Source organism: Macaca thibetana, chromosome 3, assembly GCF_024542745.1.
Source record: "Macaca thibetana thibetana isolate TM-01 chromosome 3, ASM2454274v1, whole genome shotgun sequence".
NCBI lineage: Eukaryota > Metazoa > Chordata > Mammalia > Primates > Cercopithecidae > Macaca > Macaca thibetana.
The window spans coordinates 53,662,525-53,679,779 of record NC_065580.1 but is presented as its reverse complement, the minus strand read 5'-3'; the positions used below and the strand labels follow the sequence as shown (position 1 = coordinate 53,679,779).

The following is a 17,255-nucleotide window of genomic DNA, read 5'->3' as shown; positions in this document are numbered from 1 at the left end:
ATATTACACTGTATATTTTATTTATCCATTCATCAGTACGTGGACATTTGGGTTGTTTCCAGCCTTTTGGCTGCTATGAACATCTGTATAAACTTTTGTGTGAACATATGATTGTCAGTCCTCAGTATATACCTAGAAATGCAACTTCTGGGTCACAGGCTAACTTTATAACCTTTTGAGGAACTGTCGGGCTATTTTCCAAAATGGCTATACCATTTTACATTTCCACCAGGGATGTGTAAGGGTTCCAATTTCTCCAATCCTAACACTTGTTATTTTCTGCCTTTTTTTATTTTAGCTATCCTAGTGGGTATGAAGTGGCAGCTCATTGTGGTTTTGATTTGCATTTCCTCAAGATTAGTGATAAACATATTTTTGTGTGCTTATTGGCCATTTGTTTAAATTATTTAAAGAAAGGTCTGTTCAGACCCTTTGCCAAGTTTTCGAATGGGTTGTCTTTCTGTTCTTGAGTTGTAAGAGTTTTAATATTTTGGATACAAGTCATTTTTCCACCTATACAATATAAACTGAAAGTCTGTTTTTTCCCTCGGGAAATTCTCTGGTGTTAACAGTGGGTTTCTTTGAAAGCAGGAAATATTCTTATGTTGTAAAAATGAATGATTTGGAATTTTGAGCTGACCGTACTGACCTTTGGGCACGCTATGTAATTTTTGTTGTGGGATAAATTTGATCTGATTTTAGCTATTTACATTTATTTACATTATCTTTGGCGTACACAACGTATAAGATTCCATGGCTGCCCTTCTGCCAAATTAATTACAAATTTATAGGTTGATACAGCCCTCCCTTAAATATTCTGCCCATAATACAATTAGCATTTTTACTATTTTTATCAATGTCCTCTGACCATTAGCAAGGTTGAAAACATATTAGCAATCACTATATTCTCGGCATAAAAATAGATGTGGCATAAACACCATTTCACTTCATTTTCACCACCCTGTGAATTGATATTATTATCTCCATTCTACAGATGAGTAATTTGAGGCTCAGAACTCAAGTCTGTTTTCACCTGAGCTTTTTAACCTCCTCAAAGAGGCAGAGGAAATAATAGAGATTTTTATCATTTTGCACTTTTAAAATCACAAAAATGAATGCAACTTCATAGTTTAGATGCTGAAACAAAGGACTAGAAGCCTGGAAAACTCTATTCCTAAACTACAGTCAAACAACTGATGAGTTCAGGCAGACCTCAGTCTAAGTTTGCTAACATGAAGGCTCTGAAAGACAAGGAAGAACATGAAGGCTCAGATTGTTTCCAGCTTGTAACTACCACAATTCTAACTCCCACGTGAATAATTGGTTTATGTAACAGAGTCTCTGCTGGGCAACAGGATTCCAGAAGTAGATTTATGAGCCCAACTATTTTTTTTTTTTTTTTTTGAGACGGAGTCTCGCTCTGTCGCCCAGGCTGGAGTGCAGTGGCCTGATCTCAGCTCACTGCAAGCTCCGCCTCCCGGGTTCACGCCATTCTCCTGCCTCAGCCTCCCGAGTAGCTGGGACTACAGGCGCCCACCAGCTCGCCCGGCTAGTTTTTTGTATTTTTTAGTAGAGACGGGGTTTCACTGTGTTAGCCAGGATGGTCTCGATCTCCTGACCTTGTGATCCACCCGTCTCGGCCTCCCAAAGTGCTGGGATTACAGGCTTGAGCCACTGCGCCCGGCCCTGAGCCCAACTATTTATTGATGGATTCCCACTGTAGGTTACGCTAGAGGGGTTCTTAATTGTTTAAAAGTAAATGACAGGCCAGGTGCGGTGGCTCACGCCTGCACTTTGGGAGGCCAAGGCGGGCAGATCACGAGGTCAGGAGATCGAGACCATCCTGGCTAATACAATGAAATCCCGTCTCTACTAAAAAATACAAAAAATTAGCCGGGTGTGGTGGTGGGCACCTGTAGTCCCAGCTACTCGCGAGGCTGAGGCAGGAGAATGACGTCAACCTGGGAGGCGGAGCTTGCAGTGAGCCGAGATCGGGCCACTGCACTCTAGCCTGGGCGATAGAGCGAGACTCCGTCTCAAAAACAAAACAAAACAAAAAGTAAATGACAGTTCTTAAATTCCATGTCACTACTTTTATCATTTACTCCTTTCTTTAAAGAGTGAGGAAAGGGACCCAGGCACAGTGGCTCATGCCTGTAATCCCAGCACTTTGGGAGGCCAAGGCAGGCAGATCACTGGAGGTCAGGAGTTCAAGACCAGCCTGGCCAACATGGCAAAACCTTGGCTCTACTAAAAACACAAAAATTAGCTGGGTGTGGTGGTGCATGCCTGTAATCCCAGCTACTCAGGAGGCTAAGGTGGGAGAATCATTGAACCTGGGAGGCGGAGGTTGCAGTGAGCCAAGATGGTGTCACTGCACTCCAGGCTGGGCAACAGAGTGAGACTTCATTTCAAAAAAAAAAATAAAAAATAAAATTAAATTAAGAGTGAGGGAAGGGCAGATCAAAGTTTAATAAATGTGTTAACATAGATCAGAAAATGTATCATCTCTGTCTGGCTACTTTGGGTCTGAGTTACCCAACTGATTACTGTTGAATTACTTACTGAGTCAAGACTTACCCATTACAAAATAAAAATAAAAATAGGACTGGGCACAGTGGCTCACACTTGTAATCCCAACACTTTGGGAGACTGAGGTGGGCAGATCATTTGAGGTCAGGAGTTCAAGACCAGCCTGGCCAAAATGGTGAAATTCCCGTCACTTCTAAAAATACAACAAAGTTAGCTGGGTGTGGTGGCAAGAGCCTGTAATCTCAGCTACTCAGGACGCTGAGGCAGGAGAATTGCTTGAACCTGGGAGCAGAAGTTGCAGTGAGCCAACATCGCACCACTGCACTTCAGCCTGAGCAAGAGAAGGATTCCGTCTCAAAAAATAAAAAATAAATAAAAAATTAAAAAATAGCTGGGTGTGGAGGCTCATGCCTGTAATCCCAGCACTTTGGGAGGCCGAGGTGGGTGGATCACCCGAGCTCAGGAGTTCGAGACCAGCCTGACCAACATGGAGAAACTCCATCTCTCCTAAAAATACAAAATTAGCCAGTTGTGGTGGTGCATGCCTGTAATCCCAGTGACTTGGGAGGCTGAGACAGGAGAATCACTTGAACTCGGGAGGTGGAGGATGTGGTGAGCCGAGATCGTGCTACTGCACTCCGGCCTGGGCAAAAAGGGCAAAACTCCGTCTCAAAATAAATAAATAAAATACAATAAAAAAATAAAAATAGAACCCCTGGATGGGTTACCAAGAGTGGTAGGAAAGCTCACTTTTCAGGTCAAATCCTTTTGAACTCCAATTTTTTACCTTGTGCATTCATTAACTTAAAACAAAAATCATGAGACTGTGGTTCATTGGCCCCAGACGTGAGAGAATGTAGAAATAATTAAAAACACCACCACCAACAAACCCTGCTTCTTGTATGAGAAAGCTCTTTTTGACAAAAGAAATTAAATACCAACCTTCCAACCTGATACGTAGGGACAGCTGTGGTTCCAAATCTTTGCATTCCATAGTAGTTAATAAATCCAATCTCCCTGAGAGAGTTCATAGCTTGCTGTACTTGGTCATCAGTTCCTGTTATATTTCTACAGGGACCCAAATTATCCAGAGAAAAAAAGTTACGGTCAAACACTCAGGGATGCAGATCATAAATGACTATGGCCTGGCTTCCACGTCTTTTGTTCACTCTCCTGCAGCTTTCTCTCTACCTCCCAAGGGCTCTTTCTTTCTCTTTTTAAGTTGTGGTAAAATATTTATAATGTCAAATTTACTATTTTAGCCATTTTTAAGTGTGCAATTCGGCGGTATTCACCCATTTGTGGCAGAGGTTGCAAGTTTTTGAATTTTTGCAATCAGACCTTGGCGATGACCTTGAGCAGTAGGATATAAATACTTCCTATATGCTTAGCATTCCAATAATGGACCACTAGCATACATGGGTTAATTACATTCACAATGTTGGGCAACCTTCACCACTATCTACTTCCCTAAGTTTTTCCTGTTCCCAAAATGAAACTCTGTACCCACTAAACAGTAACTTTCCATTACCCCTACCCTTTTCCCCACTATTCTACTTTCTGTGTCTATGAATTTGCTTGTTCTAGGCACTTTAAGTGGCATCACCGGCTCGGTGTCTTTTACCACAGTATTTGAAGGAGATGGTGTCTTTCCAAAGGCTGCGCTAGGTTTTCAAGTGGCAACGTGTCCATACAAATCCTACGGAGCTATGTGTTCTCCCAGCTCTGCCAGGCCCTCCTCTGCCCTCCCTTGCTGCCACTCCTGTTCTGTTAGTACCAGCTCACCAGGACCTTATGACCAACCGTGAGTAACAGACTCAAGGTGCCCTGGCCAGACCCTCCGGTCTACATTCCCACCTGCAGTTCTTTACCTGAGCACAACAGTGAAGTGGTTTCCTTGAAGCTCTCCCAATTTCAGAGGGTTTTTTTGATAGCTGAAATTCCCTAGCTTAAAGTTCATCAAGCACTTATTCAGGTGGGCAAGTCTTTGTGCAGTTATTCTTAAAAACAAAAAAGCAACAAAACAAAAAAGAGTAGAAAGAGGGTCATGAGATATTGATTGTCTGCCTGGAACAGTACAGAAAACAAGATACAACACAGCTATGACCTCCCGAAAGGAAAAGGCACTGCAGCAGGTAAGGTGGGAGTGTCCTTCTCTTCTCTCTGCATTCTTCCTTCAGTGTAATGGTATGTGCTCCTGTTGAAATTGCATACTCCTGGCCATATTTTATATACTTAAAGCCTCTTGTTATTTATATGCTGATGAATAACAGACAATAATATCTGTGGAATTTTCTATTTTTTTGTGGGGAGAGAGGTGAGAAAAGGGATGGGGACAGAAACAAATCCCATATAAAGAATGGTATCAAGCATTTAAAAAAAGGTCATTATTTCTATCAGAAAAATATTATAAATTCATTATAGAAAAATTAGAAAATATAAAAAAGAGAAAGGGAAAAGAAATTCATACTTTCATTGACTGAAAAATATTTCCACTGACATCTAACTTTTTATTTCCTCCCTTTCTTTTTTTAAAGACATGTTATATATAGCTGGAATTCTACCCAAATCTGTACCATGCTGCTATCATTTAATATATAGAAATTTTCATTAGAAATTCCTTGCCTTCTTCAATAGGAAATACGTGTAGAGAAACAGAGTACTGGAAAAGCCTTTCTCCCCTTTATATCTCTAGTGTCACCACTAGCAGCCAATGTTGTTTCTTTTCCTTTCCTTCCCTTTCCCTTTCCTTTCCTTTCTTTCTTTTTGAGACAGTCTCGCTCTGTTGCCCAGGCTACAGTGCAGTGGCAAAATCTCAGCTCACTCTGCCTCCCAGGCTCAAGTGATTCTCCTGCCTCAGCCTCCCGAGTAGCTGGGATTATAGGCGCACACCACCATACCCAGCTAATTTTTGTAGTTTTAGTAGAAATGGGGCTTCACCATGTTGGCCAGGCTGATCTTGAACTCCTGACCTCAGGTGATCTGCTCTGAGATTACAGGTGTAAGCCACCACGCCCAGCTAATTTTTATTTTTTATTTATTTTTTTTGAGACAGAGTTTTGCTCTGTTGCCCAGGCTAGAGTGCAGTGGTGTGATCGCGGTTCACTGCAAGCTCCGCCTCCTGGGTTCACGCCATTCTCTTGCCTCAGCCTCCCGAGTAGCTGGGACTACAGGTGCCCGCCACCACGCCCAGCTAATTTTTTGTGGTTTTAGTAGAGATGAAGTTTCACCATGTTAGCCAGGATGGTCTCGATCTCCTGACCTCGTGATCCGCCCGCCTCGGCCTCCCAAAGTGCTGGGATTATAGGTGTGAGCCACTGCGCCCGGCTCTAATTTTTATATTTTTAGTAGAGACGGGGTTTCACCATGTTGGCCAGGCTGATCTTAAACTCCTGACCTCAGGTGATCCACCCACATTGGCCTCGCACAGCGCTGTGATTACAGGCGTGAGATAAGTTTGAGAGATTCGAATCTGCCTCAGCCTCCCACGTAGCTGAGAATACAGGTACATGCCACCACACCCGGCTATTTTTTTTTGTACTTTCGGTAGAGACAGAGTTTCACCATGTTGGCCAGGCTGGTCTCGATCTCCTGGCCTCAACTGATCTGCCCACCTCAGCTTCCCAAAGGGTTGGGATTATGGGCATGAGCCAGTGCACCTGGACGTCTTTTTGTTTTTTTAGGCTGCCAGGATCCAACTGAGGATCACACATTCAAATTGTGATGTCTGTTTGGTTTCCATTAAGTGATCTGTCTAGCCTTGTTTTTCATGATATCTGGCCCTTAGAAGAATCCAGGCCAGCGCTTTTACACGTCTTTCAATGTGGATTTGTCTGTTTCCTCATGCTGAGACTCAGGTAAACATTTTGGTAGAAATACTACTTAGGTGATATGACCCTTTTCAATGCATCAAATCAAAAGGCAGTTATTGAGTTTGTCCATCACTGGTAATAACTTTAATCATTTAATTAGGATAGTATTTACTAGATTTTTATACTCTAAGAGTCTCTTTGCCTTTGCTTTTAATTAGTGGGGAAATACTTTTGAAACTGTGTAAAAATCCTGTTCCCCTAAAGTTTTTTACCCAATTATTAGGTACCCAAGCATGATTGTTGGCTGAATTGAATATTACTGTGTTGACTGAAACTGTGTTTCTATATTTGTCGGCATTCTTCTGTAAATAAAAACTATGCAGGGGTCAGGCATGGTGGCTCACGCCTGTAATCCTAGCACTTTAGAAGGCCTAGACGGGCAGATCTCTTGAGCCCAGGAGTTCAAGACCAGCCTGGCCAACAGAGCAAGATCTCTAAAATTAAAACAAACAACTATATAGATAAATTTTAGTTAAATTCATGAATCTTTTTTTCTTAAAAAAAAAAAAAAAATTGCTCTGAGGCCAGGTGCGGTGGTTCACGCCTGTAATCCCAGCACTTTGGGAGGCCGAGGCGGGTGGATTACCTGAGGTCAAGAATTCAAGACCAGCCTGGCCAATACGGTGAAACCCCATCTCTACTAAAAATACAAAACTTAATGCCAGGAGTGGTGGCACACGCCTGTAATCCCAGCTACTCAGGAGAATGAGGAAGGAGAATTGCTTGAGCTCGGGAGGTGGACGTTGCAGTGAGCTGAGACTGTGCCACTGCACTCCAGCCTGGCCAACAGAGAGACTCTGTCTCAAATAAAAAAAAATTAAAAAAAAAGAAAAAGAAAAAAAAAGCTCTGAGATTTAGGTAATACTTAGGATGTCACCAGCCAGAGATTTTTTTTTTTTTTTTTTTTTTAAGACGGGAGTCTTGCTCTGTGTTGCCCAGGCTGGAGTGCAGTGGCACGATCTCAGCTCACTGCTACCTCTGGCTCCTGAATTTAAGGAATTATCCTGCCTTGGTTTCCCGAGTAGCTGGGGCTACAGGCACACACCACCATGCCTGGCCAATTTTCATATTTTTAGCAGAGATGGAGTTTCATCAGGTTGGCCAGGCTGGTCTCAAACTCCTGGCCTCAAGTGATCCACCCGCCTCGGTCCCCCAAAGTGCTGGGATTATAGCAGTCAGCCACCAATCTCAAATTTAAGTACAGTACTCTTTTTTCTTTTTTTTTAGATGGAGTTTTGCTTTTGTTGCCCAGGCTGGAGTGCAATGGTGCGATCTCGGCTCACCGCAACCTCCACTTCCCGGGTTCAAGCGATTCTCCTGCCTCAACCTCCCGAGTAGCTAGGATTACAGGCATGTGGCACCATGCCTGGCTAATTTTGTATTTTTAGTAGAGACAGCATTTCTCCATGTTGGTCAGGCTGGTCTCGAATTCCCGACCTCAGGTGATCCACCTGCCTCAGCCTCCCAAAGTGCTGGGATTATAGGCATGAGCCACCATCCCCAGCCTAAGCAGAGTACTTTTACAGTTGCATTTTAATGTTCAAATTTATGATCTACCTGGAATTTATTTAGCAAAGGGAAATGAAGTAGGGGAGCCACACTTACGGTTTTTTAGATGGTTACCCAGTTATCCAACATTTTCTGAATCAACCATTTTTTTCTCCACTAATCTTAAATGATACTCTGAATACGTACTAAATACTTGGATGTATCCGGGTCTATGATTACTCTATTCTACCTAGTCATGTTCTAGCATGAAATTGCTTTAAGTGCTATACCTCTTTTTTGTTTTTGAGACAGAGTCTCACTCTGTCGCCTAGGCTGGAGCACAGCGGCGCAATCTAAGCTTACTGCAACCTCTGCTTCCTGGGCTTAAGCAAGTCTCCTGCCTTAGCCTCCTGAGAAGCTGGGACTACAGGCATGCACCAACATGCCCAACCACCCTGGCCTCCCAAAATGCTAGGATTAGCGGCGTGAGCCACCGCACCTGTCCAGGTGATATATTTCCCTCTCTCCTTCCCTCCCTCCCTTCCTCCCTTTCTTTCCTTCTTTCCTTTCTTTCTTTCTCTCTTTTTTGTTTTCAAGACAGAGTCTGCTCTGTCACCCAGGCTGGAGTATACTGGTGTGATCTAGGCTCACTGCTACCTCTGCCTCTTGGGTTAAAGCAATTCTCCTGCCCTCAGCCTCTAAAGTAGCTGGGATTACAGGCGCCTGCCACCATGCCCAGCTAAGTTTTGTAATTTTAGCAGAGATGGGGTTTCACCATGTTGGCAAGGCTGCTCTGGAACTCCTGACTTCAAGTAATCTGCACGCCTTAGCCTCCCAAAGTGCTGGGATTACAGGCATAAGCCACCGCACCTGGCTGTGTATATTGATTTTTTAAATATTTTCTTATATAACTTTTTCTTTTTTAGAGACAGGGAATTTCTTTGCCACCCAGGATGGAGTACAGTGGTGCAATCATAGCTCACTGTAATCGTGAATTCCTGGACTATGTATGGGGGCAATGGGAGCACGAATTAACCCAGGAATTGTATCCCAAGGAATCTAGAAGCAGAGGATCAGTATGAACACAGTGAGGAACAGGGAGACAGAACTCCTCTTCAGGCAGTAACTACTGCTGTAGAAACTGGCAGAACAATTCAGGGTTAGGAGCTGTCCTACAGAGAGTGTTCCAGAGACTGCGTCCTAATGGTGCCACAGAAGTGCCTGATAGCTCTGTTTTTGTTTTTGTTTTTTTAAAGTTGAGACAAAGTTAATATAAAATTCACAAGGCTGGGCATGGTGGCTCATGCCTGTCATCTCAGCACTTTGGGAGGCTGAAGCGGCTGAATTGCTAGAGATGAGGAGTTCGAGACCAGCCTGGTCATCCTGGTGAAACCCCGTGTCTACTGAAAATACAAAAATTAGCCAGGCGTGGTGGTGCATGCCTGTAATCCCAGCTACTCGGGAGGTGGAGGCAGGAGGATTACTTGAACCTGGGAGGCAGAGGTTGCAGTGAGCCAAGATTGTGCCACCGCACTCCAGCCTGGGTGACAGAACGAGACCCTGCATCAAAAAAATAAAATAAAAAATATATAATTTACCATTTTAACTGCTATAAAGTATATATGTCAGTGATTCTTAGTATATTCACAACAATGTGAAACCATCACCACTATATACTTCCAGAACATTTCCATCACTTGAAAAAAAACCCTGTACCTATTCAGCAGTCACTCCCGTTTCCTTTCCCTGCAGACCTTGGCAACCATTAATCTACTTTCTGCCTCTAAAGATTTTCCTATTTCGGACACATCATATAAACAGAATCATACAACATCTGGCCTTGTGCGCCTGACTTCTTAGTGGAATGTTTTTAAGGTTTATCCATGTTTAAGTATATATCAGTATTTTGTTTCATTCTTTTTTGTGACTGAAGAGTAGTATCAATTCTTGAATATACGATAGACATCTACCTCTAAATTCCAGCACAGCAAAAAGCAAGAAGTATTGGGAGGCCGAGACGGGCGGATCACAAGGTCAGGAGATCGAGACCATCCTGGCTAACACGGCGAAACCCCGTCTCTACTAAAAACACACAAAAAAAATTAGCCGGGCGAGGTGGCGGCGCCTGTGGTCCCAGCTACTCGGGAGGCTGAGGCAGGAGAATGGCGTGAACCCGGGAGGCGGAGCTTGCAGTGAGCTGAGATCTGGCCACTGCACTCCAGCCTGGGCGACAGAGCGAGACTCCGTCTCAAAAAAAAAAAAAAAAAAAGCAAGAAGTATACTCAGCTCTGGTTGGGGTGGGTGCTCCCTGAGAAATGGAATGAAGCTGACAATGTCTTCATGATACAATTCACAGTTTTAATTATGATCCCACATCAAGCTCTTTGGATGCAAATTTACAGCAAATTCAGTGAGTAACTAGGGAATATGAAAATCTTGCTTTTAAACATCAGGAACCAATTAAGCAACATGTTGCACAGAAAACCTTAATTAACAAAGCCAGGGAAATACTGGCCCAAGTTCAGAAAGGAGACTGGCAGGAACAGGCAGGAAAAGAAACAAATCATTCTGAATGAGACTGTTCCTGCCTGAGACCCTGCTAAAATTACTAGGTAGCTTTAGAGTTTCATGAAGCTGAAAAGACGTGCTGCTTATCCCCAGGACTGATCAATCCAGCAATCATTCAAATGCTTGTGTGGCAGAGTGGGTTTCTCCTGTTCACAAGTTCCCACGGGAAAGGCCAATCTGCCTGGCCCCAAGTATCCATTAAACAAACTAATGTAGCCTGTATCCGCGAGATAAGTGCTGTGTGCTTTCAGAGGGCCAACATTTAGGTGTCTAACACAGTTTCTTACTAAGTCAACAGGAAGATGATAAAGGCAGCAAAAATCTGAGGACAGAGCAGTGTCCTGATGAAGTGTGACACCTGCTGGCTGACCAAGAAAAAAAATATTACTGGTCTTCAACTATTCAAAGGCTTCACATCAGAAAATGCAAAATAAAATAACAAGATGCCATTTTTTGACCCTCAAATTAGCAAATGACTCCCCGCCCCCATCATAACACCATGCTGAGGAAGATTCTAGGGAACTAGAATAAAGGTGGTAAATTGGTACCACTTTTTTGCAGGACAATTAGGCTTTGCTATTAAAAAAAGAGAGAGAGAGAATTTCTGTGTTTTGACCAGCAGATGGAAAGAAAAAAGACAAACCACGTTAAAATGTCATATTCCCTTTAAGTCAGTAATCACACTGCTAAGTTTATCTTAATGAAGTTATCACAGATGTGTGCCAAGATTTAGCTACAAATATAATAGCATTATTATATTTGGGTTATAATAGCAAGTTATAATAGCAAGAAAGAGGAAACAATGTAACATTCAAAAATAGAGTAATGGTTTAAATTAGGATATATCCACACATTTAAATATATTTTGCTATATACCTACAGGAAATAAGGTATACTACCTATTGTTCAAAACAAGAATATGTAAGTATTGTTGTTTAAAAAGGAAAAAAAGTCCCTCAAAAAATATATACCATGTTGCGAATAAGGTGATCTTGGAGGAAGTACAGTTATGGCAGGCCTTTCATTTTTTTTTTTTTTTTTTTTTTTTTTTTTGAGACGGAGTCTTGCTCTGTCGCCCAGGCTGGAGTGCAGTAGCCGGATCTCAGCTCACTGCAAGCTCTGCCTCCCGGGTTTACGCCATTCTCCTGCCTCGGCCTCCCGAGTAGCTGGGACTACAGGCGCCCGCCACCTCGCCCGGCTAGTTTTTTTTTTTTGTATGTTTTAGTAGAGACGGGGTTTCACCGTGTTCGCCAGGATGGTCTCGATCTCCTGACCTCGTGATCCGCCCGCCTCGGCCTCCCAAAGTGCTGGGATTACAGGCTTGAGCCACCGCGCCTGGCCGGCCTTTCATTTTCTACCTAGTTCTTTCTGTGTTGAAAACAAAATAGGCAGGGCGCAGTGGCTCACACCTCTAATCCCAGCACCTTGAGAGGCCAAGGTGGGTGAACTGCTTGAGATGAGGAGTTCAAGACCAGCCTGGCCATCATGGTGACACCCCATGTCTCCTAAAAATACAAAAAAATTAGCTAGGCATGGTGGAGCACGCCTGTAATCCCAGCTACTTGGGAGGCTGAGGCATGAGAATCACCTGAACCCGGGGAGGCGGAGGTTGTAGTGGGTTGAGATCGTGCCACTGCATTCCAGACTGGGCAACAGAGTGAGACTCCATCTCAGATTAAAAAAAAAAAAGAAAGTGGCTGGGTGTGGTGGCTCACGCCTGTACTCCCAGCACTTTGGGAGGCCGAAGCGGACGGATCACGAGGTCAGGAGATCGAGACCGTCCTGGCTAAAACGGTGAAACCCCATCTCTACTAAAAATACAAAAAATTAGCTGGGTGTGGTGGCGGGCACCTGTAGTCCCAGCCACTCGGGAAGCTGAGGCAGGAGAATGGCATGAACCCAGGAGGCGGAGCTTGCAGTGAGCCGAGATCGCGCCACTGCACTCCAGCCTGGGTGACAGAGTGACACTCCATCTCCAAAAAAAAAAAAAAAAGAGAAAGAAACAAAATAAACCAACTTTTTTTTATCAGAAGCAAAATTCACAGAGCCAGCTAGAAATTATAGGAAGTGACTAGGTATTTTAGATACCAAAGAGAAGGCAAAAAACCTTCTGTTGTGACATCTCTATCCACAGAGGATGAGAAAGCCTGAGCCTTCAAACCCCTGTCCCCCTACCCCCATTCTTTTGAGTTTCTGGGGAGCCCCTGGCCCATTACCCACAGAGATTATTTCAAATCTTCACTCTCTTTCAAGCTCCCTTACCCACTCCTGCTCCTTCATTCTTACATTCTATATGCCACAGGGAGAAAATGAAACCAGGCCACCAGATAGGAACACCATCATCTTTATGTATTTACTCCTGCTCTCTTTCAAATGCTTCAATATTTGTACACACCACCAGTAAAAGCAATGGTGAGATGACTGCTTTTATGACATCATGCCACTGTCCCAAGGTCAAGGAAGAAAAAGAAATGGAATAAATATTAGGATGCAACCAGTTCAACAACTACGTTATTTCAGGCGAATCAGAAAAGTGGTGGGAAAGAAGCCCAATTGTAGGGGACTATGGAGTAAACAGGAGATACCACCACAAATTCTTTATAAAAAGATGAGAAAATTCAAAATAAATATCTGGGCTGGGTATGGTGGCTAATGCCTGTAATCCCAACACTTCGGGAGGCTGAGCTGGGTGGATCACCTGAGGTCAGGAGTTCAAGACCAGCCTGGCCAACATGGCAAAGCCCCATCTCTACTAAAAATATAAAAATCAGCCAGGTGCACTGGTACATGCCTGTAGTCCCAGCTACTTGGGAGGCTGAGGCAGGAGAATCACTTGAACTGGGAAGGCGGAGGTTGCAGTGAGCCACGATCCCACCATTGCACTCCAGCCTGGATGACAGACCAAGACTCTGTCTAAAAAAAAAAAAAATCCTTGGGAGGCCGAGACGGGCGGATCACGAGGTCAGGAGATCGAGACCATCCTGGCTAACACGGTGAAACCCCGTCTCTGCTAAAAAAATACAAAAAACTAGCCAGGTGCGGTGGCGGGCGCCTGTAGTCCCAACTACTCGGGAGGCTGAGGCAGGAGAATGGCGTGAACCCGGGAGGTGGAGCTTGCAGTGAGCTGAGATCCGGCCACTGCACTCCAGCCTGGGCGGCAGAGTCAGACTCTGTCTCAAAAAAAAAAAAAAAAAAAAATCCGAGAAACCAAAACAAATACATGATTTAAGTAGAGGTAGCAAACATAGCATACTTCATTTTTAATTGCAGTATGACTGACAAAAACTGTACACATTTAAAATGTACAAGTTTTGACATGTGTATAAGCCCATGAAACCATTACCATATTAAGGACAATGCATCCACCACCTCTAGAAGTTTCCTTGCCCCTATGTTATTTCTCTCTCCCACCATTCCTTGCCTCTGGAGGTATACTAATATGACAGCCTAAATGTGTCTGACACAGTACAGCTATTAAATTTATCCTTTCTCTTTTACCTTCACTGTGACTAACTGGGCTCAGACTCTTATTCTCCCTCCCCAGAATATGACAAAAGCCCTGGTCTCTAGTTTCGCACGTCTTGCTCCACCCGCGATCCGTAATCCAGCCTCTATACATCACTCCCCGTTTAGATTAAGGTCGAGGCAAAGATCCTCAACCTGACCTAATAGGCCCTTCAGGATGTATGTCCTGCCTAACTCCTAGATCCTTATTTCTTGCTATGCTCCTCAAAAACTAAAGTACATGCCAGGTACCAAATATGCTTTCCAATGTCTTTTCTTAAACTGCTTTTTTGGTTTGGAAAAAACAACCCTAAATCCTACCCAGCCCCAGGAAATCTCTACTCATCCTTCTAGAATCTACAGCAGTGGTTCCCAATTAAGGGCAATTCTGGCCCTCAGGGAATATCTGACAATGCCTAGAGACATTGTTTGCTACCATAAGTGGGCAAGGAGTTGCTACTGCTACATAGTGGGTAGAGGCTAGGGATGCTGCAAAACATCCTGCAACGCACAGGACAGTCACCACGACAAAGAATTATCCAGCCCCAAAGGGCAACACTGCAGAGGATGAGAAGCCTTGAACTAAATTAAAACTCAGCATTCCATTTTCTATGAAAGCTTTCCTGTGTTCCCTCCACATCAAGTCCTATGCTTGTTGACAGGCATACATTAACATCCAAAGTATATCTCTATTTCAGCATTTATCTCACTGCAGGAGAAGTTGTGATTTACATGTCTGCCTATTCCACTAATTATAATTGCTTCAAAAACACAGACCATCATTTTTATCTGCAGATCTCGAGTGTACAACAAAACAGCATGTTCACTGTTTTGTAATTTTAAATAACAGTTATATTTAACAATGAATGAACAAAAGAGAGATAGAAGCATTTATTCTCTTGGCTTTACCAAAAAAAATTCTTTAAAAATTACAGGCTGGGTGCGGTGGCTCACGCCTGTAATCCCAGCACTTTGGGAGGCTGAGGCAGGTGGATCACCTGAGGTCGGGAATTCAAGATCAGCCTGACCAACATGGAGAAACCCCGTCTCTACTAAAAATACAAAATTAGCCGGGGTGGTGGCGCATGCCTGTAATCCCAGCTACTCAGGAGGCTGAGGCAGGAGAATCGCTTGAACCCGGGAGGCGGAGGTTGTGGTGAGCCGAGATTGCGCCATTGCACTCCAGTCTGGGCAAAAAGAGCGAAACTCTGTCTCAAAAAAATAAATAAATAAAATAAAAATTACACAAATAATACACGTTTCATAGATAAGAAGAAGAAAAAAAACAAAATGAAAAGTAATTTTTAAACAGGCAGAAGCACCATCTAAAGTTAAAAGAGAGAAACCCCCAAAGTAAATTTGAGAATTTTGAAAAGCAGTGCCAGGATTTTTACAGTATAAATCCTGTTACGTGCTCTCTACTTACTTGAGAACAGCAATCTCTTGAACTGTTATAGCCCTTTTATCTTTGGTTCCCATGTAGGAGAATATATTTGGCTTGACTCTGGTAAGAGAGAAACAAGATCATCTGAAGTCACATACCATAATATCATAAGGACCCTAATTCTCATAATTCAAGTTTTAATATAAACATACTTAAAATCGTAACACAGTAAGAGAAGAATGAAGAGAAACTTTATTTTAACATGAATCCAGGGAGGCTAGGTGCAGGGGCTCATGTCTACAATCCCAGCACTTTTTGAGAGGCCAAAGCGGGTGGATCACCCGAGGTTAAGAGTTCAAAACCAGCCTGACCAATATGGTGAAACCCCATCTCTACTAAAAATACAAAAATTAGCTGGGTGTGGTGGTGTGCACCTGTAGTCCCAGCTACTCGGGAGGCTGAGACAGGGGAATTGCTTGAACTCAGGAGGCTGAGGTTACAGTGAGCCGAGATCACACTGCTGCACTCTGGCCTGGGCCACAGAGTGAGACTCCATCTCAAAAAAAGAAAAAAAAAATCTATGAAAACAACATAAATTCATATGCAAGCTAGAAAAGTAAATGATAGCCAGGTGTGGTGGCATGCACCTACAGTCCCAGTTACTGGGGAGGCCTGAGGGGGGAGGACTGTCTGCACTCAGAGTTCAAGGCTGCCGTACACTATGATGATGCCTGTGAACAGCCACTGCACACTACACACCTGCCTGGGTGACATACTGAGACCTGGTCTCTTTAAAAAAAAAAAAAGTAAATGATGGCCAATTTTTTTTTTTTTTTTTTTTTGAGACAGTCTCTCTCTGTCACTCAGGCTGGAGTGCAGGGGCACAAATCTCGGCTCCCTGCAACCTCTGCCTCCCAGGTTCAAGCAATTCTGCCTCAGCCTCCCAAGTAGCTGGGACTACAGGTATAACTGCATCTGGCTAATTTTTTGTATTTTTAATAGAGACGGGGTTTCACCATGTTGGCCAGGCTGGTCTTGAACGCCTGACCTCACGTGATCCACCCGCCTCGGCCTCCCAAAGTGCTGGGATTACAGGGGTGAGCCACCGCACCCAGTCAATAATTCCTTTCTTAGTAGTGTAAACATTTGTAGCTATTAGTAAATAACTGATGCTGTTCAAAGATTTGGCTAGCCAGCAACAAAAAAGGCCACAACGCACTTCCTACCCATCACCTGCAATTCATTACATAAGGCAGTGAAAACAAAGAAAAATGCATTCCAGAGGTATAATGTACCACTATGAAAATTCATCTTCAATTTTTAAAAAGTGACTGTGTGAATTTTCCTAAAATGCTGCTATTGCTTTGTATTAAAAAACGAAAAAAGCCAAATGAAATGCTAAAGCTGGGATCTGAATAGTTTTGATATGAAGATGTAAGTAACCTAGTTAACTAAGAAGTATTTTATAAACTTAACCGTTCCATATGAGAAGGAAAGTCAGGAAGCATTTCTTAAACCCTGAGCAATCCTCAACTCCCGACCTCGGAGGAACTCCCTCCCCACCTATCTATTCCTGTCAGGAAGAGTCTGTTCTCTTTGGCTCAGGTACAGGTGTAGTATCACAGACTCTCTCCCAGAGAGTTAATAAATACAGCACAATAAATGTTACTTAATTGGGCACTGTGTATTATGGGCTGAACTGTGTCTCCCCCAAAATTAGTATGTTGAAGCTCTGACCCCGCCCAGGACCTCAGAATGTGACTGTATTTGGAGATAGGGCCTTCAAAGAGGTGATTCAGTTAAAATGAGGCCGTTTAGGGTGGGCCCTAATCCAATCTGACCAGTGTCCTCATAAGAGGAAATGTGGACCCACAGAGATACCAGGGTGTGCATGCACAGGGAAAATG

The 17,255-nt window shown here is 43.4% G+C and overlaps 1 protein-coding gene across 3 annotated transcripts in view; it reads right to left on the bottom strand.

The window, feature by feature from the left end:
• PUS7 (pseudouridine synthase 7) overlaps positions 1–17,255 on the bottom strand; it is a 69,040-nt gene that overhangs the window by 21,315 nt on the left and 30,470 nt on the right. For all 3 annotated transcript variants that reach the window (XM_050782705.1, XM_050782704.1, XM_050782706.1), the window contains 3 exons: positions 15,391–15,468; positions 4,404–4,532; positions 3,475–3,600 (listed from right to left, as the gene is read on the bottom strand). In XM_050782705.1, the coding sequence (XP_050638662.1) occupies positions 3,475–3,600; positions 4,404–4,532; positions 15,391–15,468 (333 nt within the window). The remainder of the gene's footprint in view (positions 1–3,474; positions 3,601–4,403; positions 4,533–15,390; positions 15,469–17,255) is intronic.